The sequence below is a fragment of the Lethenteron reissneri genome, chromosome 8, assembly GCF_015708825.2.
Source record: "Lethenteron reissneri isolate LAM-NWPU_2019-01 chromosome 8, ASM1570882v1, whole genome shotgun sequence".
NCBI lineage: Eukaryota > Metazoa > Chordata > Hyperoartia > Petromyzontiformes > Petromyzontidae > Lethenteron > Lethenteron reissneri.
In genome coordinates this window covers 10,204,886-10,223,371 of record NC_083786.1, presented here as the reverse complement: position 1 = coordinate 10,223,371, position 18,486 = coordinate 10,204,886, and the positions used below count along the sequence as shown (strand labels likewise).

The following is an 18,486-nucleotide window of genomic DNA, read 5'->3' as shown; positions in this document are numbered from 1 at the left end:
CGGTCGATAGACGCCGGGAAAGAAAAAAAAAAGGGGGGGGGGGCGCCCGTCTTGCCATTTCGCACGCGGCGGCGTTAACTGCGTCAGCCCCCCACCTCTGAGCAAACACCGCGGCCGTGACATCGGGGCATTATTCCGTGAAATAATCGCGGGGTCGAATGAAACGAGAGCGAGAGATTTGGAGAGGGCCGTAAATGCGGACGGGCATTCTCTGGATTTGTTTTGTTCGAGCCGTCTGCGCGTTCGAGCGTTTATTGACCCGGAGGTGATTTGTCGGAATTACGCGGCGCTGCCAATTCTTTACGCGTCTCCCCCCCCCTCTCCCCAAAGTTTTCACCGTCAGTGGCTCGGCTGGCGAGACGTGGTTACGCAACACCTCGCCCTCACCGCAGCCAAGCGACAAAAGGAATTCTCGAAGCCCACTCGTGAATGTGCATCTCCTAACGTTGCCATCGAATTCCAGGAATCCTCAAGGCGGGAGGAGGCACGCTCGGAGGTGTCTCCCGAAAAGCCACTTTCAGTGGAGAAGAAACAAAAACGATTCTGGGCTTGACGCTGGCCGTGGTCGTAACGGTCAGCACCGCACTGGCCGGACTTACATTGGAGAGGTCCCCGCGGTTCCATTCGATCTTCCGGCGCGGCAGCTGAAGCAATGGAGCGAGTCTTGTCTCCGGCCACGAGTTGGGTAAAGTGCGGCTACTGCCAACGTCTTCCCAAGACACTTGGACGAGTGATCGAGTGGGGCTCTGTCGAGCGGCCTCTCGAAGTGGAGGCCCTTCTCGCAGCAGTTGGGTTGAGCACGGCATTGCAGGGCTGCACCTTTTCTGAGCAGTAAATAACATAAAAAGGGGCTTGCGCTAACGTCCCCCTTCTCAAGTCACGGGTTGAGCGAGGAGTGGAGTGGAGTCAGCATGCACGTGCACAACGCACGGCCGCAGTGTGCCATCCCACGTACGCCGGCCCGCGCAGGACCGGCGTGGTGAAGTATGGTCAAATAACCCACCGCACGAAGCGCACTGCGTGGGGAAGGCTCAATCCATCGGTTTATTGACACAGCGGCTGTACATGCACATCATGCAGTGTTACTAAGATCCATTAGACAGACTGGTGATGAGCTTCTGGAAATCAAAACCGATCCATCTTTTGAATGCCTGCTTAAAGAAATACTGCTGAAAAACCGTGGGTAGAAAAACTCACGCACTAATGGGACGTAAGCATTTTTTAAACCTGCAGAGATCGACATTTGCGTCATTAAAGTATTGTACAGCTTGCTTGTTCCAATATTAGCAGTGTGCTTTGAACTGCTTGGCTTATGCGATCAGTCACAAGTCATCATTATACATATTCACAAGTCAACAACAGTAAATTAAAAAAATAACCTCAAAATATCACGCACATGACCACAGGGATAAATTACCTCCCGACTTGAATACCCAATTATTCCATCGGAAAATTTGTTAAGTCCTAACACTCAACCCATCACCTTAATAACAATTATTCCTTGGAGCCAAAGTTACCGATTTCATTACGTACTTTCCAACACGCAATTAAGGAGGCATAAGTGATTGTTACAACAATAACGGCGACCGCATTGTTACGCATAACAGTTGAGAACGATATTTCACCCTAACTACAGGAATTAGTGGCGTGGAAAATAATACGAGATATTTCTGTGCTACAGCAGACCCGAGGCTGTTATAAGACCGTATACAAATGTTTTTTTTCCTTAATGAGATTGTGGGATACACAGATGGAAAATGTTAACATTTTGGCTGACAAGCCTCAAGGCTTAGTGATATATCGGCACCAACACTAAATGCTTATTTTCTCTTCCCTTTGCCAATTACATCAACCTATTTATATTTGATGAAGCTAATAAGTCATCCTTCCTTTAGGCATTTAAGTACACACTGCGTTTTTTATATCAGTTACTTTTTTTCAAAAAAAGTAACATTTGAAATGCTACTCTTTTTTTCATTTCAACTATTTCACATTTTTAGTTTTAAAAAAAAGAACGTCATCGAGACGATAATCTCTGAGAGGTTTGGCAATTAAAAAATGTTTTAAAATAATAAACTGAACTCTTGAGATTCGTCGAGGTGTTAAAAGTGATCGCTTTTTGAAAATTTGCGCTTCACACGAGGAGGCTTCGGCCTTCCTCTGCAACGTCGCCACACTTTGGTGACATCGGCCACCGTGAAAAGAAGATGCCAAAGTGAGCGCAAACTGAAATTGTCAAGTTGAAAATTTAAACAAAAGACCGGGGGAGAGGGGTGGGGAGAGAGATGCCCTTAAATGAAAAATGCTCCGACTTGCGCTAATAAAAAAAAACATCCATAATAAAGTTTTTTTTGGGTTAGATCGCGTAAATATCTAAATGTGTCGTTAAACCCGCCACCATCCGACACGGCCAATTAGCAAGGGTTGTCACGTAAACAGAACATGCCAATGACTCACTAGTACTGCACTAACCGGTGTGTTGGAGCGCAAAGCCACAACATTCACAAACTGAGTACAACGTTTCGCCAGTAACTGCAACAAGCTGCATCAGGCGACAGCCAGAGTAGTGGAGAAATCCTCCTGCTTCGTTCCTTAAATAGAGGGGTAGATGTGATGACGACACTTGTGTGTTCTCCTTGCGTGAAGTGGGGGGGGGGGGGGGGGTTGGCAGGTTTAACGAGACATTTATATATTTACGCGATCTAACCCCCCAAAAAAACCTGTATTATGGATATTGGTCACGCAAGCCTACGTGTTAAACACAAAAAACCTTAAAAAGGAAAATGTTACAAAGAGCCTGGAACGGGATTCCATGCCACGGAAAGGGGACGTTAGTGTAAAGCCCCTTAGGTTACTTCTCAGCATGAATAAAGGTAACCAGTAAAAGGTGCAGCCCTGCAATGCCTTGCTCAACCCAACCGCCGCCAAGAGGGCCTTCCCGCCTCGAAGTCGTTCGACAGAGCCCCAAGTGTCTTAGGAAGACGTCGGCAGTGCCCACACTTTACCCAACCACTGGCTAGAGGCAGGATTTGTAGCAATGTTGAAAGTACCACGTGGGGAGATCAAATGGAACCGGCGTTGCTCCCCTCTGCAGAGGCAGGAAAAAGTCGTGAGGTCACATGGCAGGGGCGCCTCTGCCGGTCGAAAGCCTCCGCGTTCGTGGCGTTGACTTCTCCGCAAAGATAAACTATAAACTAAACACATTTTTTTTCCACCAGGTAAGGCCCTCGTCAGAATATTCCAGAAGCTAACACACTTGAATTCACATTTTGACAACCGCTGTTTTTTAGTTGACAATATAATTTCACATTCACGTGATAAGGTTGCACTCTTTATGTCTTCACCGTGGCATTTGAAAAGCAACGGATGGACTCACGGCTGTAATCGTTACTTTCACAAAACCTGCCAGGATGGCCTGAAATTCGTTCTAAACTAAACTATTAAACTAAACTTTTTCTTATTTTACCAGGTAAGGCCCACTGAGCTGTATAGCTCTTTTTCAGAAGCGACGTGGTCACAAATGACAGCTCAGCCAAGTGGCTCATCACGTGGACATTTATAGCGGCCAAATACTCTACACGTGTGTTCTAAATGTGGAGAACAGAAAAACTCCAAATATACAGCAGGCGTCAGGGTCGGGATCGAACCCACACGGCCTGCTGTATACCAGGCAAGGTAGTTAACATCTCGCTACCGTAGTGCCCTTGGATGATGGGAAGATGCGACCTGCTGTTCGGAGGATCCTCAGCTACCTGGGCATCAACACCAACGACAAAAACTCAAAATGACGAATCGTTCAAAGCGATTCAAAACCGAGCAAATGGGGCAGGATTCAGGTATCTTTGCCCCCAGGGGGAAAACAGATGTCGTGTAATAGTGGGGTGGACAAACAGTACACACGCTGGTGAGCATATAGACGGGTGTGTCGGCAGGGCAGAGGAACTGGGGCAAGGGTCATGGAAGACCCCGTCTGGAAGCCCCTGGAACTCGCTCGTGGGTTCGAGAAGGGAGGCGTGGTCAGGGCGGAGCCAGGCCACGCCGAGGGGAATAAAAGCAGCTGAGAGCCGGAGCTCAGGGCTGCCGGTTCTGGGAGTGGACTCGTCTCGTTGTCGCTGACGTCTTCGCTAGATATCGCGCAACCGAGGTGATGGATTTTTTTATTGAGCAATCATTGGAAGGATGTAATTAACCAATTAAAAACTTTAGCTGCCGTGCAGTTTACTGCTAGACAGCCAGTTTAGATTTATTTTCATAGTCATATCCTTACTCCCAGTCTGTTACCCCCAGCTTCACACACTACCATCACCATTGCCACACGTCGTTTTTCAGCTTGCGCATTTCCAATTTATCCCCCCGGACTGATTCAAGAGAACACACGTTTTTGTTTATTTTATTTTATAATGGAAGCCATAAAGTATATATACATATCATATTAAAATGATAATATGAATAAACATACCTACCTTTCTTGATCAAACAAGCATTGTTCATTTATCGTGGGGTCCACCCCCTCCCCCCCGCTAAAGTTTTGTTACCACGAACGCACGGCACGTCCCCCCTGTTCGCCCCCCGCGTAAAATCCGGCCCCTGCGCGCGGATCGGTCGCGGGAAACGACGCGGCCACTCTCCCTCCGCCCTCCTCCTCCTCCTCCGTGCGCGCCAGCTCACGGCTGCTTCTGGATTTCCTTCCGCTGGGCGTCCTGCACCGTCCTCGAGTCCTCCCACGGCCGCGGCCCACGGATGTTGACCCACGCGTCCGTTTCTGCCTCCTTCAGCTTCTGCAAACGTCGCACGCGGCGGCACACGGAGGGGACGATTTCGTTGAGTGACGCGGCGCCAAACTGACCGAACGCCGGGCCGGCCGGGAGAGCTCCAACGTCGCATCTCATCCGCTCGGCAACAAATGTTGCAACAAAATGTCGCCGGGAGGCCACGGTGGCCAGATGTTAACTACCTCGCCTGGAATACAGGAGGTCGTGGGTTCAATCCCGACACTGACGCCTGCTGCTGTATATTTGGAGTTTGCGTGTCTCTCTCCCCGTGGTCGCGTGGATTTTTTTCCGGGTCCTCCGGTATTTCCCTCCACATTTAGAATCAATGTCACGCGTTTATGGTATTTGGCTGCTGCACATTTCAACATGATGAGCCACTTCGTAGAGCTGTTATTTGTGGCCGGGTTGCTTCTGGAAAAATAACTAGATAGCTCAGTGGGTCTTACCTGGTGAAATAAAACATAGTTGAATAATTTAAATGAGGATTTCCCAGTGGCAGATGTGTCTGGCGGCACCTGGTCTGATAATGGGCTTTAGTCTGCCGGTAGGGGACCATGGTCGCTATGCTTAGATATATTTTAGCTTGAAATCTCACCTTGAGCTCTTATTATTAATCCTATTCCGCATTTACTCATTTCTTTTGTGTGTGCGTGCACTGAAATATTTGCACTGTGAAAAGCAGCAGCACTGCTCGTAAATTCGGAGGCTGCTCCGCCCGCAAGAGAAACTTTACTTTCAATGAGCTCTTGGCCGGTTATAAATAAAAAATAAACAATTATTTATTTATTCAGGAAAGCCTCGCTGAGCCTCTCTGAGCCTCGGTGAGCCAAGTGGGAAGACACCGGAGTGGTTACGGAAAGCGAGCACTCACACGCGCGCGCACGAACGAACGCACCAACGCAGGTACACATGACAAGGGATCAGAATACTAACGCTTTCATACCACCGCCAGAACATCCGCCGCTGGGTTGGGCAACGATGGCGGTGGGCGATTCGTCGATTTAAAAATCGATTCTCAGGCTCGGGACACGCTCTTGAAGAATCTCGTCGTCGTCGTCGTTGTTGTTGTCGTTGTTGTTGCCGTTGTTGTCGTCGTTGTTGTTGCCGTTGTGCGCAGGCTGCTGGCCGGGGCCACGTACGGAGCGGCGGCCAAAGCGAGGAACGTGCCGGAAGTGGACGCCCACCGCGAACGGGGACCGGTGAAAGTCGGCTCGACCGCCGATGCTCGGTGCATCGTCATGATTGTCGTCACCACCACGATCCATGGGGCAAGGTAGCCCCGTAGGTGTCCACTGCACATTTCGTCATCTGTTTACACTTTTAGGTAGTGGCCACATCTTTTTGGGACCAATCTCTTATGTCGTCATCGTCAAGTCATTCCCTGTTAGGGCTTCCTCACTTTCAGGTTCCTTCCACTTTCCCGAACAACAACACTTTCCGGTGCGTGGCTGTATGTACGTGTGTTGAACTTCTTTCGCACCGTATCCAACCGTGCTAATCGGAGGTGCGGGGGAAGGTCAACAAACTAAACACAAAAAGCAGTTTCCAAAGAAATGTGTGCATAGCTCCAGTGGCTTCCTAAGATTTAAAGGAAGAGCGTTCCAGACAGCCGCAGAAGTGCACCTGAAAGCGCGCGGTGCGGTGACCGTCTTTGTTCGGGGGCTAGCCATCGCAGCTCCATGAGGAAAAGCGATGGTTGAAGAAGTGGATCGATCATGGGCGATGATGATGATACATTGAGATTCATTTGAGACTTTCCAAAGTAAATCGGATATTATTAGACCGCTATAAAATCTATCAATTGCATACAATGGTGGAATCGTGAACTTGACGTCGCGTGCGGGAAATTGAGGAGCGACCATGTGAGCCCAGGGGGCAGGGCGCTCGGAGGAAAAGTCGCACCGCAGGAGCGCGGGAGATGGCCACGGCTCGGTGAGGCCTTCATCCAGCAGCGGTTAGACCACAGGCCCGTGGTGACGGTGACGATGAGGGGGCCTCCCCCCGAGGAACGACAGGGCGTCGCGAGGACGGCCGTAAATCACTTGATTAACCGCGCTGGCCTCACCTGATGAGGCCAAGCGGGCGGACGCGCGCCGCCTCGTTTGGCTAATCGTGGGGTCAAGTCCGGGGGTTAATTCCCGGAGGGACGTAGCCGCCACCAACCACCTCGGGGAGGCGTCCCCCGTTTCCAAAACGCCGATAAACGAGCGCTTGCCGCGTGCTCGGGGAGCCTCGTCAGATTCGTAACGCTGCGCAAAAGCCGGAAAAAAAATTATAATAAAAAAACGACGGGCCGGGGCATCTGGCTCGGCGCGAATCTATGTCGTGAATGCGGCAGCGTTTTCTGTTGTTTTCACGGGGCTGCTACGGCTGCTGTATTGCTAATGAGGGGCATGCCAGTGTGGGTAATGAGGAGCAAAACGATGGCAAAGATGCGTGAGTGAAGGCCTCCAACCTCATACTCCTTCTCCAGGCTCACGGACTCCTTCTCCTTCAGCTGGGCCAACAACTTCGGGTCCATCTGCGAGCAAAGAGACGGAACACACGCGCGTCCACTTGTGTGTGTGTGTGTGTGCACTTGTGTGTGCGCGTCCACTTGTGTGTGTGTGTGCACTTGTGTGTGTGTGCGCGCGTGCACTTGTGTGTATGTGAGCGTGCACTTGTGTGTGTGTGCGCGTGTGTACTTGTGTATGTGTGTGCGTGAGCGTGTACTTGTGTATGTGTGTGTGCGTGAGCATGTACTTGTGTGTGTATGTGTGTGCACTTGTGTGTGTGTGTGCGCGTGTGTACTTGTGTATGTGTGTGTGCGTGAGCGTGTACTTGTGTATGTGTGTGCGTGCGCGTGTACTTGTGTGTGTGTGTACGCTGAGCGTGCACTTGTGTGTGTGTGCGCGTGAGCATGTACTTGTATGTGTGTGCGTGAGAGCTTTGCGCTACCAAACCCAGGGGCCGGAGTTCGATTACCGCTCACGGCCAACGTCAGTGACGTTTATCTTAACCAGTCCTGGGTTTCCCCTAGGTCTACTCAGCCTTAACCGAGTACCTGGTGCCATATGGTGGCTGGGCAGGTGTGGGGCGTTGACCACACCACCCGCTCGTGCAGTGCCAAGCCTTCAAAAGGTGCACGCAAACAGCACTTGCCCCAACAGCATGTGCAGGCTACATGGGGGAATTTTGCCTTTGCTACATTGCACGCTCATCCTCACGCTTGTGTCACAATGCCACGTGTATGCTTGTTCAATGGGATTAGGGTGATATTGTCCCCCGACTAGATGTGCGCACATTTAGGGCATGCATCTGGAGGGCATTCGTAAAGAAGTGAGAAATCAAATAAAGATACAAATTTCAGATGTAATTTTTTTCCCCCAAGAATAATCTTACAGTTAATATTGCGCTTACCCTGCCTTTGTTTTTGGAGGCGTCATATCGAATCTGTGCGAATTCCTTCAAGCCAAACGAACCCCCAACGATGAGGATCTACAGAAACACACACACACACACACCAACAAAACAAATTAGTTTTGAAGAAAAAAATGTTTACCCAGTTTTAACCTCAATTGTGCGATCGGAGTGGCATCATCCGATCGAATCTCTCGCAGCGCAAACCTTCGTGTTGGAGAAGGGGCCACGGGAAGCAGGTCCCACAAAGCGACCTGCTGAGATCCTTTTAAGTGACCTACGCGTCTTGCCTTTAGTGTTTGTTGTCCTTCCGCCGCACCTCCGATTAGCACGGTCGGCTACGCACGGTGCGAAAGAAGTTAAAAATGCATAACGCACAGTAGTGAGCAGCACTTTCAAAACCCGCTTCTGCATGCGACAGCGATGTTCATCGCGTGACAATCAAAGCAATAATACAATTTTCACAATTGGAATTCAGCAGAGCCAAATTTAACGAGATGGATATATTTTTTTTTCCGTGCAGTTACTGGGGACCGGACTGACGACCCGGTCACCACTGGATTCGAACTCGGGATATGTCGGCGGTAGGCGGCTCAGCCGCTCTGAACCCTGGGCGACCCGGCGAGAACGGAGACGGACTGGTCTCAACATCGCCGTGAGGCCGCGGTCCGATCGACGGGTCATCGATTTTTGGTGGCTCGATTCTTCAAACAATAACGAAGATACGGGGCGGGCGGGGGCGAAACAGGACGCGGCGACTAATTGTAGCGCGCGGGATGTGGCGCGGACAAGTTTCCATCCGTGGCGCCCCGATTGAAATGAGCCGGTCAGGAACGTTATGGAAGCGACATGGGGGGCGGGAGGAGGGGGGAATCCGATCGAACGACAGAGCGTCGAGCGAGCAAAAAACTTCTCCACCGTTCGATGAAGACGCGAGCACCGTCAAACAATGCAAGAGCCGGAGAGAGCGTGGAGAAGGGAGGGGGTGCGAGTGGGCGAGGGCGGTGCTGCACGGTGTCCTGGAGCGCAGCGGCGGGGTTGACACGGAGGAGATCGAGACAAAATGTCAGGGGGCGGAGGTTAACGTGGCTTCTGCCTCGACCACATCCAGCAAGAAACCCGTCCGGCGAACACGCCAACCCCCCCACGGTAGGTGTGCCGGAGCGATCGCCCGACGCATGTCATCAAACCCCACCCCCTCTCCGGCAAGACGTTTAACTCCGACGTTAACATTTCAGTGGCGAGATGTTGACTACCTCGCCTGGTATGCAGGAGGTCGTGGGTTCGATTCCGACCCTGACGGCTGGTGTATACTTGGAGTTTGCGTGTCTCTCTCCCCGTTATCGCGTGGATTTTTCTCCGGGGCCTCCGGTTTTTCCCTCCACATTTCGATTCAACGTCACGCGTTTAGAGCATTCGGCCACTATAAATGTCCACGCGATGAGCCACTTTGTTGAGCTATCATTTGTGGCCAGGTCGCTTCTGAAAAAGAGCTATACAGCTCAGTGGGCCTTACCTGGTAAAATAAGAAAAAGTTTAGTTTAATAGTTTAGTTGAGAACGAATTTCAGGCTATCCTGGCAGGTTTTGCAAAAGCAACAATTACAGCCATGAGTCCATCCGTTACTTTTCAAATGCCACGGTGAAGACATAAAGAGTGCAAACTTATCACGTGAATGTGAAATTATATTGTCAACTAAAAAACAGCGGTTGTCAAAATGTGAATTCAAACGTGATACCTTCTGGAATTTGCAATTGGAAAGCATATTACAAATGTGTCCACAAAGGATAATGCCATATTTTAATAATCATCACCAGCCAAGTTCTGACCCACTGGTGCGTGAATGAAGGGCTTTCCCTCTCACTGTGTGGGCACCTTTGAAAATGACGGCATTTAATCTCATGGGATTTTCCCTGCTGACAAATATTGCAATAATTAAAAACAAAAGGAAAAACAACCTCCATCTCCCCAATAGTCCACGAATGCCAAAGTCCATCTCACTCACGCACGTGAGTTGCCCACATCACTCCCATCTCCTCAACGGAGATGGGAGTAGCCTTCAGGGTCCTTTGCCAACCGCGAGGAACCATTTGAAAGATGCCAACTGCTCGTGACAGGGGCCGATAGACAACTGCGACTGACGGGGCAAATTTGCCACTCGGCGAATATTGCACGAAAAACACAAAGACTCCCGCAAACCCGCACACACGGTTTGTGCGAATTCGTGCTGTATATGCGGCTAACCTATTTCTACCCTGAATTCGCTATATACAGGTTGAAATCATGCTGACATGCGGTCGAACGTGGGTCAACATTGTGTGTACTGTTTATGTGCGTGTGTACTCTGTGTAATGTGCGTGTGTACCGTGTGTGCGTACCGTATGTGTGTCTACTGTGTGCGGTACTTAGCAGGCAGCCGTCTCCGTGTGCGGTGCATTGTGGGTTGGGTGACCGTGCGTGCGGTCCACGCTGCGCGGTTTCACTTTGTGCGCCCCTTTTTTTTTAAACGCATTGACTCGCCATCTCCGTGCTCACATTACGTTTACACTGCGGACACAATTGGTTTGAACGTATATATATTCATATTTGCCTGCGTCTTTCACCGGTTGTGCCCTTGGGAGGGCTGGTGTGCATTTGAATGTTCATTAAAATATTTGCTTTGGAATTGTGAAAAAAACACACACACACGGATTCCATGGCAGCCAACAAAGGCCTATGCGGCTGAATGAGAGCCCTAACTATTTAAAGAACCGTTATCAATTCCCGCACCGACCACGCATTTCCCTGGGGCACTTTTAGCACAAACGGACCGACCGCCTAAGCTCACCCGCATTTTTACAAAACGATTCCAAAGTATTCCCGACAAAAGGATTCAAGAGAGCAAGTGAGTATGGCAGCGGAGGGAAAATATTCTTGAAGTTACAAGTGAGAGAAGAGGGGGGGGGAAACGCATCGCTTTGCAAAATGGAAATTTTTTATGCTTACCCCGAGCTCTCATACTCTGATAGTGCATTGTGTTTGAGTTGTGCGCCTTTTGGCGTCATCTGGTCCAACACCATGTGAGACTAGGCTCTAAGGAAAGCTGTCTAGGGTGTGGACCAATCAATGTCAAGGACAGTGCATACATTATCAGAGTTGTGTTTTTTGTTTGCATTCCGACCGCAGGTATTGTGGTCAATGCAGTTTTGTTGCAAGATAAAAGGGTAAAAAAAACAATTATTATATTTTGCTCCTGGCAAAGGAGGTTCCAATGGTGTAAATGACATACGAATTTACATGTTTAGGTTAACAAACCCTAAACATGTTTAGGTTAACAAACCCTAAACATGTTTAGGTTAACAAACCCTAAACATGTTTAGGTTAACAGACCCTAAACATGTAAGGCAAAGAGAAGGTGGCACGGCGGTTGGCACACGGCACTAAATATCCGGCGACTCGATTTTCGATCGCCGGCGACTACCAAATCAGCGGCGAGCAAAGTTTGAACCGGTGCTGGGCACAAGCTCTTTCAAAAAATGTCTCACTTACCAGCGTGGTGAAAATGGGGGGGAGGGGATGCAGGCCTCCCCCTAACCACCGCCTTCCCTCACAATCCCGCGATGTGAATAATCCACCTAGCACCTGCACGCGAACCGATTTGTCATTTTTACCGTGCGACTTGTTAATTGTGAAAGAGAATTTAATCCCATCGAAAAAGACAGAGATTAAAACGGCAGGCGAATTTTTATTTTTTTTAACAGGAATAAGCGACGCAATCTGCATTTTGAAGACTGTTGTGTGTTTTTTTTTCTCTCGGTTTGTTTTATCAGCACCAAAACACCCACGTCAAAGGATCTCAATTAAAACCTCTCCTGGGTTCACGGTGAATAATAAAGACCGAGATGATTACCTCCCAGCCCGATGCGTGCCCACGTGTCGTGCGAATACAAATGTGAATTACGCACACGTACACACACACACACCGCCGGTGCGTGCGACGCTACGTCCTCCGTTTCCCGCGTCAAGCCAGAAACGTACAAACATTTACCAGCCGCCAAAGCGACGAGGTCACAATTGTAGGACGCGAGGTCCCCCGTGTCGAATCCTCGTCGTGAATTTCGTCACTGGCTCCGATCTATCCACTGCCGGATCAAGGCTGGACGATGGTTGAGGATGGATGTGAGCCATGAGCGTTTATACGATCCGTGTTTGTTGCGGGTAATAAGAAGACTAGAACGGACAGGCACGTAGGGATGCGTGCTGGACAATTTATTATATCGCGAGAGTTGGTGGCGGCTTGGGAGGTGGGGGGGGGGTAGAGTGGACTGCATCCAGCAGTGGACTGACCATGGCCGATGACAACGATGATCATAATGGCTGTGGCAACTGGCTACGGAGTCACGTGTCGCCTACTTCAACCGAGAACATTGCGACCTGCTGTGGCGGCCGCACGATGCAATATCTGGGGCATCGTCTCCATCGTACTCTGCGATGGGCCACAGAAACTGCGAAAAGCCACTCTTGATTATGTCATGCATTTGTCCAAAGTTAAAAGACAAAAGCGTTCAACTGAAAGGTCAACGTATATCTGTTTTTGTTCCCCCCCCCCTCCCCCCACTCTTCTTTCATTTTTTTTTTACATCGATATTATATATCGCGGCGGTGTTTTGACCGCAACAGAAAATGTGCCTAGAAAAGAATCGATCTCACTCAGACCGCGATATTGACAAGCGCCTGCCGTGAAAGCCATCGCTTTTGGCAAGCGTAACCGCATCGGGTTTTCCGAGGTGCAGAACAAAAAACGGACGCCAGGTGCGTTACAATTCTCTTTACCCCACCCCCTCCACAAAAAAACTAACTGACTCCGGCGATCCTATTAATTTTGGGGGATATCACCACGTCTACTGCTCAGGGTCTGCGTGGTTTTGTTTTCCGGGTCGTGTCGCGCGTTTTTCGGTAGGACGCCTGATGTCGCGCTCGAGGCACGACGTCCGAAACGTCGGACGAGGAGTGAAATGTGAAGGCGCGTTCGCGAAGGATACGCCGGACGTCATGGCAAACGCAACAATTCATCGAATGGCCGTGGTTGGTAAATTGTTCCATTCCTAATGGATCGTCACAATCATCGTCAGCCATGGTTAATCCACTGCTGGATGAAGGCCTCTACAAGCGGCCGCTTTAGGTCACGATTTTGACGGATGGCCAAACGTTATTTCTTTAGTATATATTTCAACAGTTCACTGCGATCCACGATAACAACCCCAGCCGCGATCGACCAACGTCGCCTCGCGTTGCAAATTTGCGTGGCCGATTTAACGAGGGCAACCCCACATTTCACATTTAGGCGGTTAATTATTGCGCGAGAGAGACGAATTGCGAACACCGGCAAGCGGCAGCTCGCAGTAATTATGCCGTAAAAAGGGCACGCCGACCCAAATATCATCACGGTGGACCCCGACAAAAACCAAAGCGCCGTTGACTTTTAATCTCGCCCAGGGGCGAGCGTGTCGGCACCCGTGGCGAGCGTGTCGGCACCCGTGGCCGAGTTGCCGGGTGGAGGCTTGCCAAGCGGTCAGCGTGCACCGCCAGGGACGTGCTCCCAATCTTGAGATTAATCTGAAACATCTGTAACAAAAATTAATCATCTGGGCTGTTTTGGATTAATCCAAAAAGGCGGAAGAGTGCCGCCGTCGCATCGCCGCGCTTTTCACGCCAAAAGCGGCGGAGCGCGGCCACCGGGCGAAGTCGCCGGCAGGAGCACGGAGAGAGTTCTTACATACTCTTAGGTTTTTTCTGTAAAGTCACGTAGGTAAAAAATGAGAGCTAAAATTAGCTCTCATAATATTGTTTTTTCCGAGACCAAGGTGCTCTGCAAACCCTCTGGCTACCATCAAAGGTTTGTACACGAGGCCATCCAGATATACAAGCACAGACATAATTTCAACCGTGATGATGGGTACAAACTGAGTAATCATTGGAAAGATGTTATTAACCATGCAAAAAAGATTTAACTACACATTTTTGGACCATCTTATTTGACAGGTACTATTCTATTTCGCCGAGTGTAAACATCCCCAGCGTTTAACAGCACTCTCCTTTTATGTATTTGGGTTGTCACCAACAGGGGATTAAACAACATGCGCAGTGTGGTTCTCTTCTAGCATGTGCACCTTTAGCATGTGCACCTGTTGTTCTCTTTCAGCCCCCCCCCCAATACGTTCCATTCATTGGCTACCACACTCAGATAAGCTCCTCCCCCACTCCTCCCCCCCCCTTAACTTGTAAATCTAGCTGTGACGGTCCCACTTGATGAAACGTCGTGATTTATTATTTTATTTTATTTATATTATTACTTTCATTAATTTTACGTTTTACCTACGTGACTTTACCGAAAAAACCTAAGATTATGCATCCTTGCAGTCACGAAAGCTTCAAATCTACAATTAGAGTTCTTAAATATCGGAGCGCGATTGGGGAGGGCCTATCTGAAAATGCTCTAAAACCATCCTCGAGGATCCGAAATGTGCAGTGATTTTAAAATAAAATAAAACCGCGTGGCTTTGCGCGTACTGTACCAAAGCAAGCTGCCATTTGCACGGCGACCCGTTGCATCAGGAGTAACGAATGAACACTCCCTCCCTCCCTCCAGTCACGTCCCCTCCCCGAGCAGTCGTCTTCGCTCGAGTGGGGAAGTAGCTGAAAGCGGCGTCGTGGTGGCGCATCGTCAAACCGCCCCCCCCCCCCCAGCCGCCAGCAGTGCAGCCGTGGCATCCTCACCCCTCCCGCCCGCCCGCCCGCCGTGAGACCGAGTTTCCGCGTCAGTGATCGCGATGGCCAGAGGCTCGAGCTGCGATTCCGTGCATTGGAAGAAATTATTTTGTTTGCTTGCCGAGCACACAGGCCCAGAAGGCCTAAATGGGCCGCCAGCAAACAGTGACGTTCCAGTTGTTATTGAGTCGTTAATGCTTCTCGAATTGAGCAAGGTCATTCATTAAACGTGTGCGGAGTCGGCTGTGTAGAAATGCGCCGGGAAGGAATTGCAAAGATGCGCGAAGAAGAGCTTTGTATTTAAAGCTTCCGTGACTGCAGGGATTCATCTTCTTGGTTCTTTCGGTAAAGTCACGTAGAAGGGAAATAATAAAATAATAAAAATAAAACAATAAAATACAATTCTCACGACGGCTGCTTGCGTTGTGGCCGAAACGTCGTGAGAATTATTTTATTATGTTTTATTTTTGTTATTTTATTATTTCCCTTCTACGTGACTTTACCGAACGAACCAAGAAGAAGAGCTTTGTCACTCATCGGATTCCCCCGGTGTGAATAAAGATTCCCGATTGCGAAGGCGAGCGGCGCGTCGGTGGTAGTGCCGTGCGACCTGCGGCGTTGGCGGTGGCTGAACACCGCGTCGATGAGACGCATCGGTGAGCGCGATCGAGCGAGTCCTCCACATGGGCGGAGGAATCAACGAGCGAAGTTCACGGCAACAGCGAGCGCGGGGGTCGTCAATTAGCCTTGGCTGCTTTACGCGGGATATTAACGGTGTCGTGGTTATAATCGCGAAAATAATGTTGTTGGGAATGCCCCACTGCGCCTTCACGGCTCAATTGCAAGAGGGCACGTGCTTCTTGGGATATTCGGTCGTGGCATGGTCCGTATGAAATGTTATTGCAATGCTGAAATCAGCGCGGGTGCAGGACGCTTTGTGGATTGCTACATTGCAGAATTGTGAGAGACTGCGATGGCCTGAGGCCCTTTTCCAGCAGTGGATTGATCACGGCTGATGGTGGTGGCGGTGGTGATGGTGGTGATGATGATGCTTGTCTGTATTTGACAATGCCTTGCTTATTTAAGGCGATCGCCATTGATTTTCTCCTGCATTTAATTAGAGCCGTTGAAGTGAATCGCAGTACCAATCCAGGATTATTTATACCCGCATCGCTATTCCTTTCAATAGTGAATACGGGCGATTACCACGATGCATGCGATTCTCTGTCGAGATGCACAGTGTCAGGGTATTACCGCCAGAGCACTGATAAGCATAACATCGCTAGACTACACTTGCCATTCGGCGTAACCAATCATCTGTGCTTTAGACCATCCTCTAGCCGCTGCTGGACAAAGCATCGAATATGAATAACAAAATAAAGTAACTTAATCATATTTGTCTCTGCACAAATGTAGTGACTTAACTCGGAGACGCTAAGAGTTGGAGGCACTTCTTTTATTTAACGAGCACCCTCGGCACAACACACACCCTACGCTAGTACACACTCTTATGTCGCTCGCTTATACACAACTCTACGCGAGTTGCTCGCCTCTACACAACGCTAGCCGTCTAACACCAATGGCGCTGAACCGAGACAGCCAACTACCGTCTAGCAGCGCAATATCGAGTGAAGATGACAGCGACGACGGCGAAGATCTTCAACAGCACGACGCGGATCCCACTCCATACGACAGCCCCGAGCTCTCGCTCAGGGCCCCCCCCTTTTGTGCTCCCAGCGTGGCCTCGCTCCGCCCCGGCCACGCCCCCTCTCTGGAACCTACCAGCGGCTTCCCGGGCTTCCCCCACTGTGCCCCTTCTGTGACCTTTCCCCCAGATATCCCCTCTGGTGTGTCACGTGGCCTGCTGATGTCAGGGCTGCTGTAAGCCGCAGATCCCCTTCCCCGCCAGCAGCCAGCGCTATGCTGCTACATTACTTATTCTATGCCACTACACATTTAACAAACAGACAAAATCATTTCACCCGTCAGCCACACGGCCTTCGAGGGAAGTTCATCTTAACAGCGGCATCGGAATAATAGAAGAAAACTCTGCGCCGGTTTCAAACACACTCAAGCGTGTTTCTCGTCAGCAGAGTCAGGCCTGCTGGAACCAGTGATGGTGAACTGCCATATACTGTTGAACTGCCAGATCTTCATTGCCAAGGACCTATAGCAATTCAATTGGGAGCAACTGGGACCCTCCGAGAGTCCTCCACGTGGCGCGAGCAAAGAATTAACTTTTGAATGTATGTATCACGTCGTTAACCACCGCCCCGACCCACATGTTGCATACAGCTCACTGCGCGCACACACACACACAATGTTATTGTAATGAAATGCGGCAGCAATATCAATTAATCTCGCCGATAACCCAGGAGACAAATTGTCAAGTCAAATAAATGACATACTGGGCGGCCGGCTGGCCGGCCGCGAGTTGTATACGTTCCCAAGATTAGATGTTTATTCGATCAGCTTAATCAAACGTCCGATTACATTTTCCACAAGCCCAATCCTGCACCTTCCCTGATTAGCCCTCGCGCTTTAGGCCCAAAGATGTTTCAACGGCGATACGAAGCAGTGGGGCCGTGGAGAATCCGTGCGCGCTTCTGTTCCTCTCGACTGATGATTCCCAACGAGGGTGAAACCGGTACACAGTCGTCTCACCGACTGCCGATTCCAGAGGCGAGGGAACGCCTCAAGACGTTTCGGCTGTGTTTTTGTATTTCGGACCTTACCTTGTTTGTTTTTCCCACATGCAATTGCTGCTGCTGTCTACAATAACACTATAAAAATATATTTATTTTGGTCCAGGGCAAGGCTGCGTGCGTTATACACGTAGTACGGTGAGTTCACGTGACGCACAAGGAAAAATATATTTGTATGACCAGCTTCTGTTCTATTCTTGCGCATGATGGCAATATGTTCGGGAGCTGAATGCCAATGTCTGGGTTCGCTGCTAGCCATGGCGAGAGGGCTTCAGGACCAACTTCGTGTAGTTTTGCAATTCCTCATCCATTGAAGGAGCAGATTGCAGAGTCATACTTCATGCTCTGTAGTTTGGGTCGCACGGTCACAATCGCAGAACCGTGGCTCGTCTCCAATGCATCTCTACATATCTCTATGGGTCTCCACGTATCCTCTACGCGTCTCTACGGGTTCACTGTACGGTCCACAGTTTGGAGTGCTTGGCCACACCGTGGGTGCACTCAAGGATAGCGTCATATGCAAGAGGCGTTAGAAGCGATATAGCCACTCAATTGTGCCGCCTGTGAGTTGGCGAACTGCAGATGTAACCCACCCCCACTCAGCCACTCACCCGCCACCAAATTATATTTGGGGCCGTGCAAATTTGCACGGGGTCCATGGATCGGGTCGTGTTGCACACAGGAGCCTTTGATTATCCACGTGCGCATCAGGTGCTGCAAGAGTGATCTGGTACGATGGGGAGGAGCGGTCCAATGGTCCCGCACCTCCCATTAGCACGGCTGGCTACGTACCGCGGCGGAATAAGTTCAACATGCGTACACACAATCGTAAAAAACAAATACGTTGAGCATTATTGCCAATT

General features: G+C 49.9%; 1 protein-coding gene across 1 annotated transcript in view; it reads right to left on the bottom strand.

The window, feature by feature from the left end:
- Positions 1-1,016: 1,016 nt before the first annotated feature.
- Positions 1,017-18,486, bottom strand: part of LOC133361049 (cytochrome c oxidase assembly protein COX16 homolog, mitochondrial) — a 44,732-nt gene continuing 27,262 nt past the window's right edge. The window contains exons 2-4 of the mRNA XM_061579916.1: positions 8,172-8,249; positions 7,228-7,293; positions 1,017-4,778 (exon numbers count right to left, since the gene is read on the bottom strand). Of these exons, the coding sequence (XP_061435900.1) occupies positions 4,665-4,778; positions 7,228-7,293; positions 8,172-8,249 (258 nt within the window). The 3' untranslated portion in view covers positions 1,017-4,664. The remainder of the gene's footprint in view (positions 4,779-7,227; positions 7,294-8,171; positions 8,250-18,486) is intronic.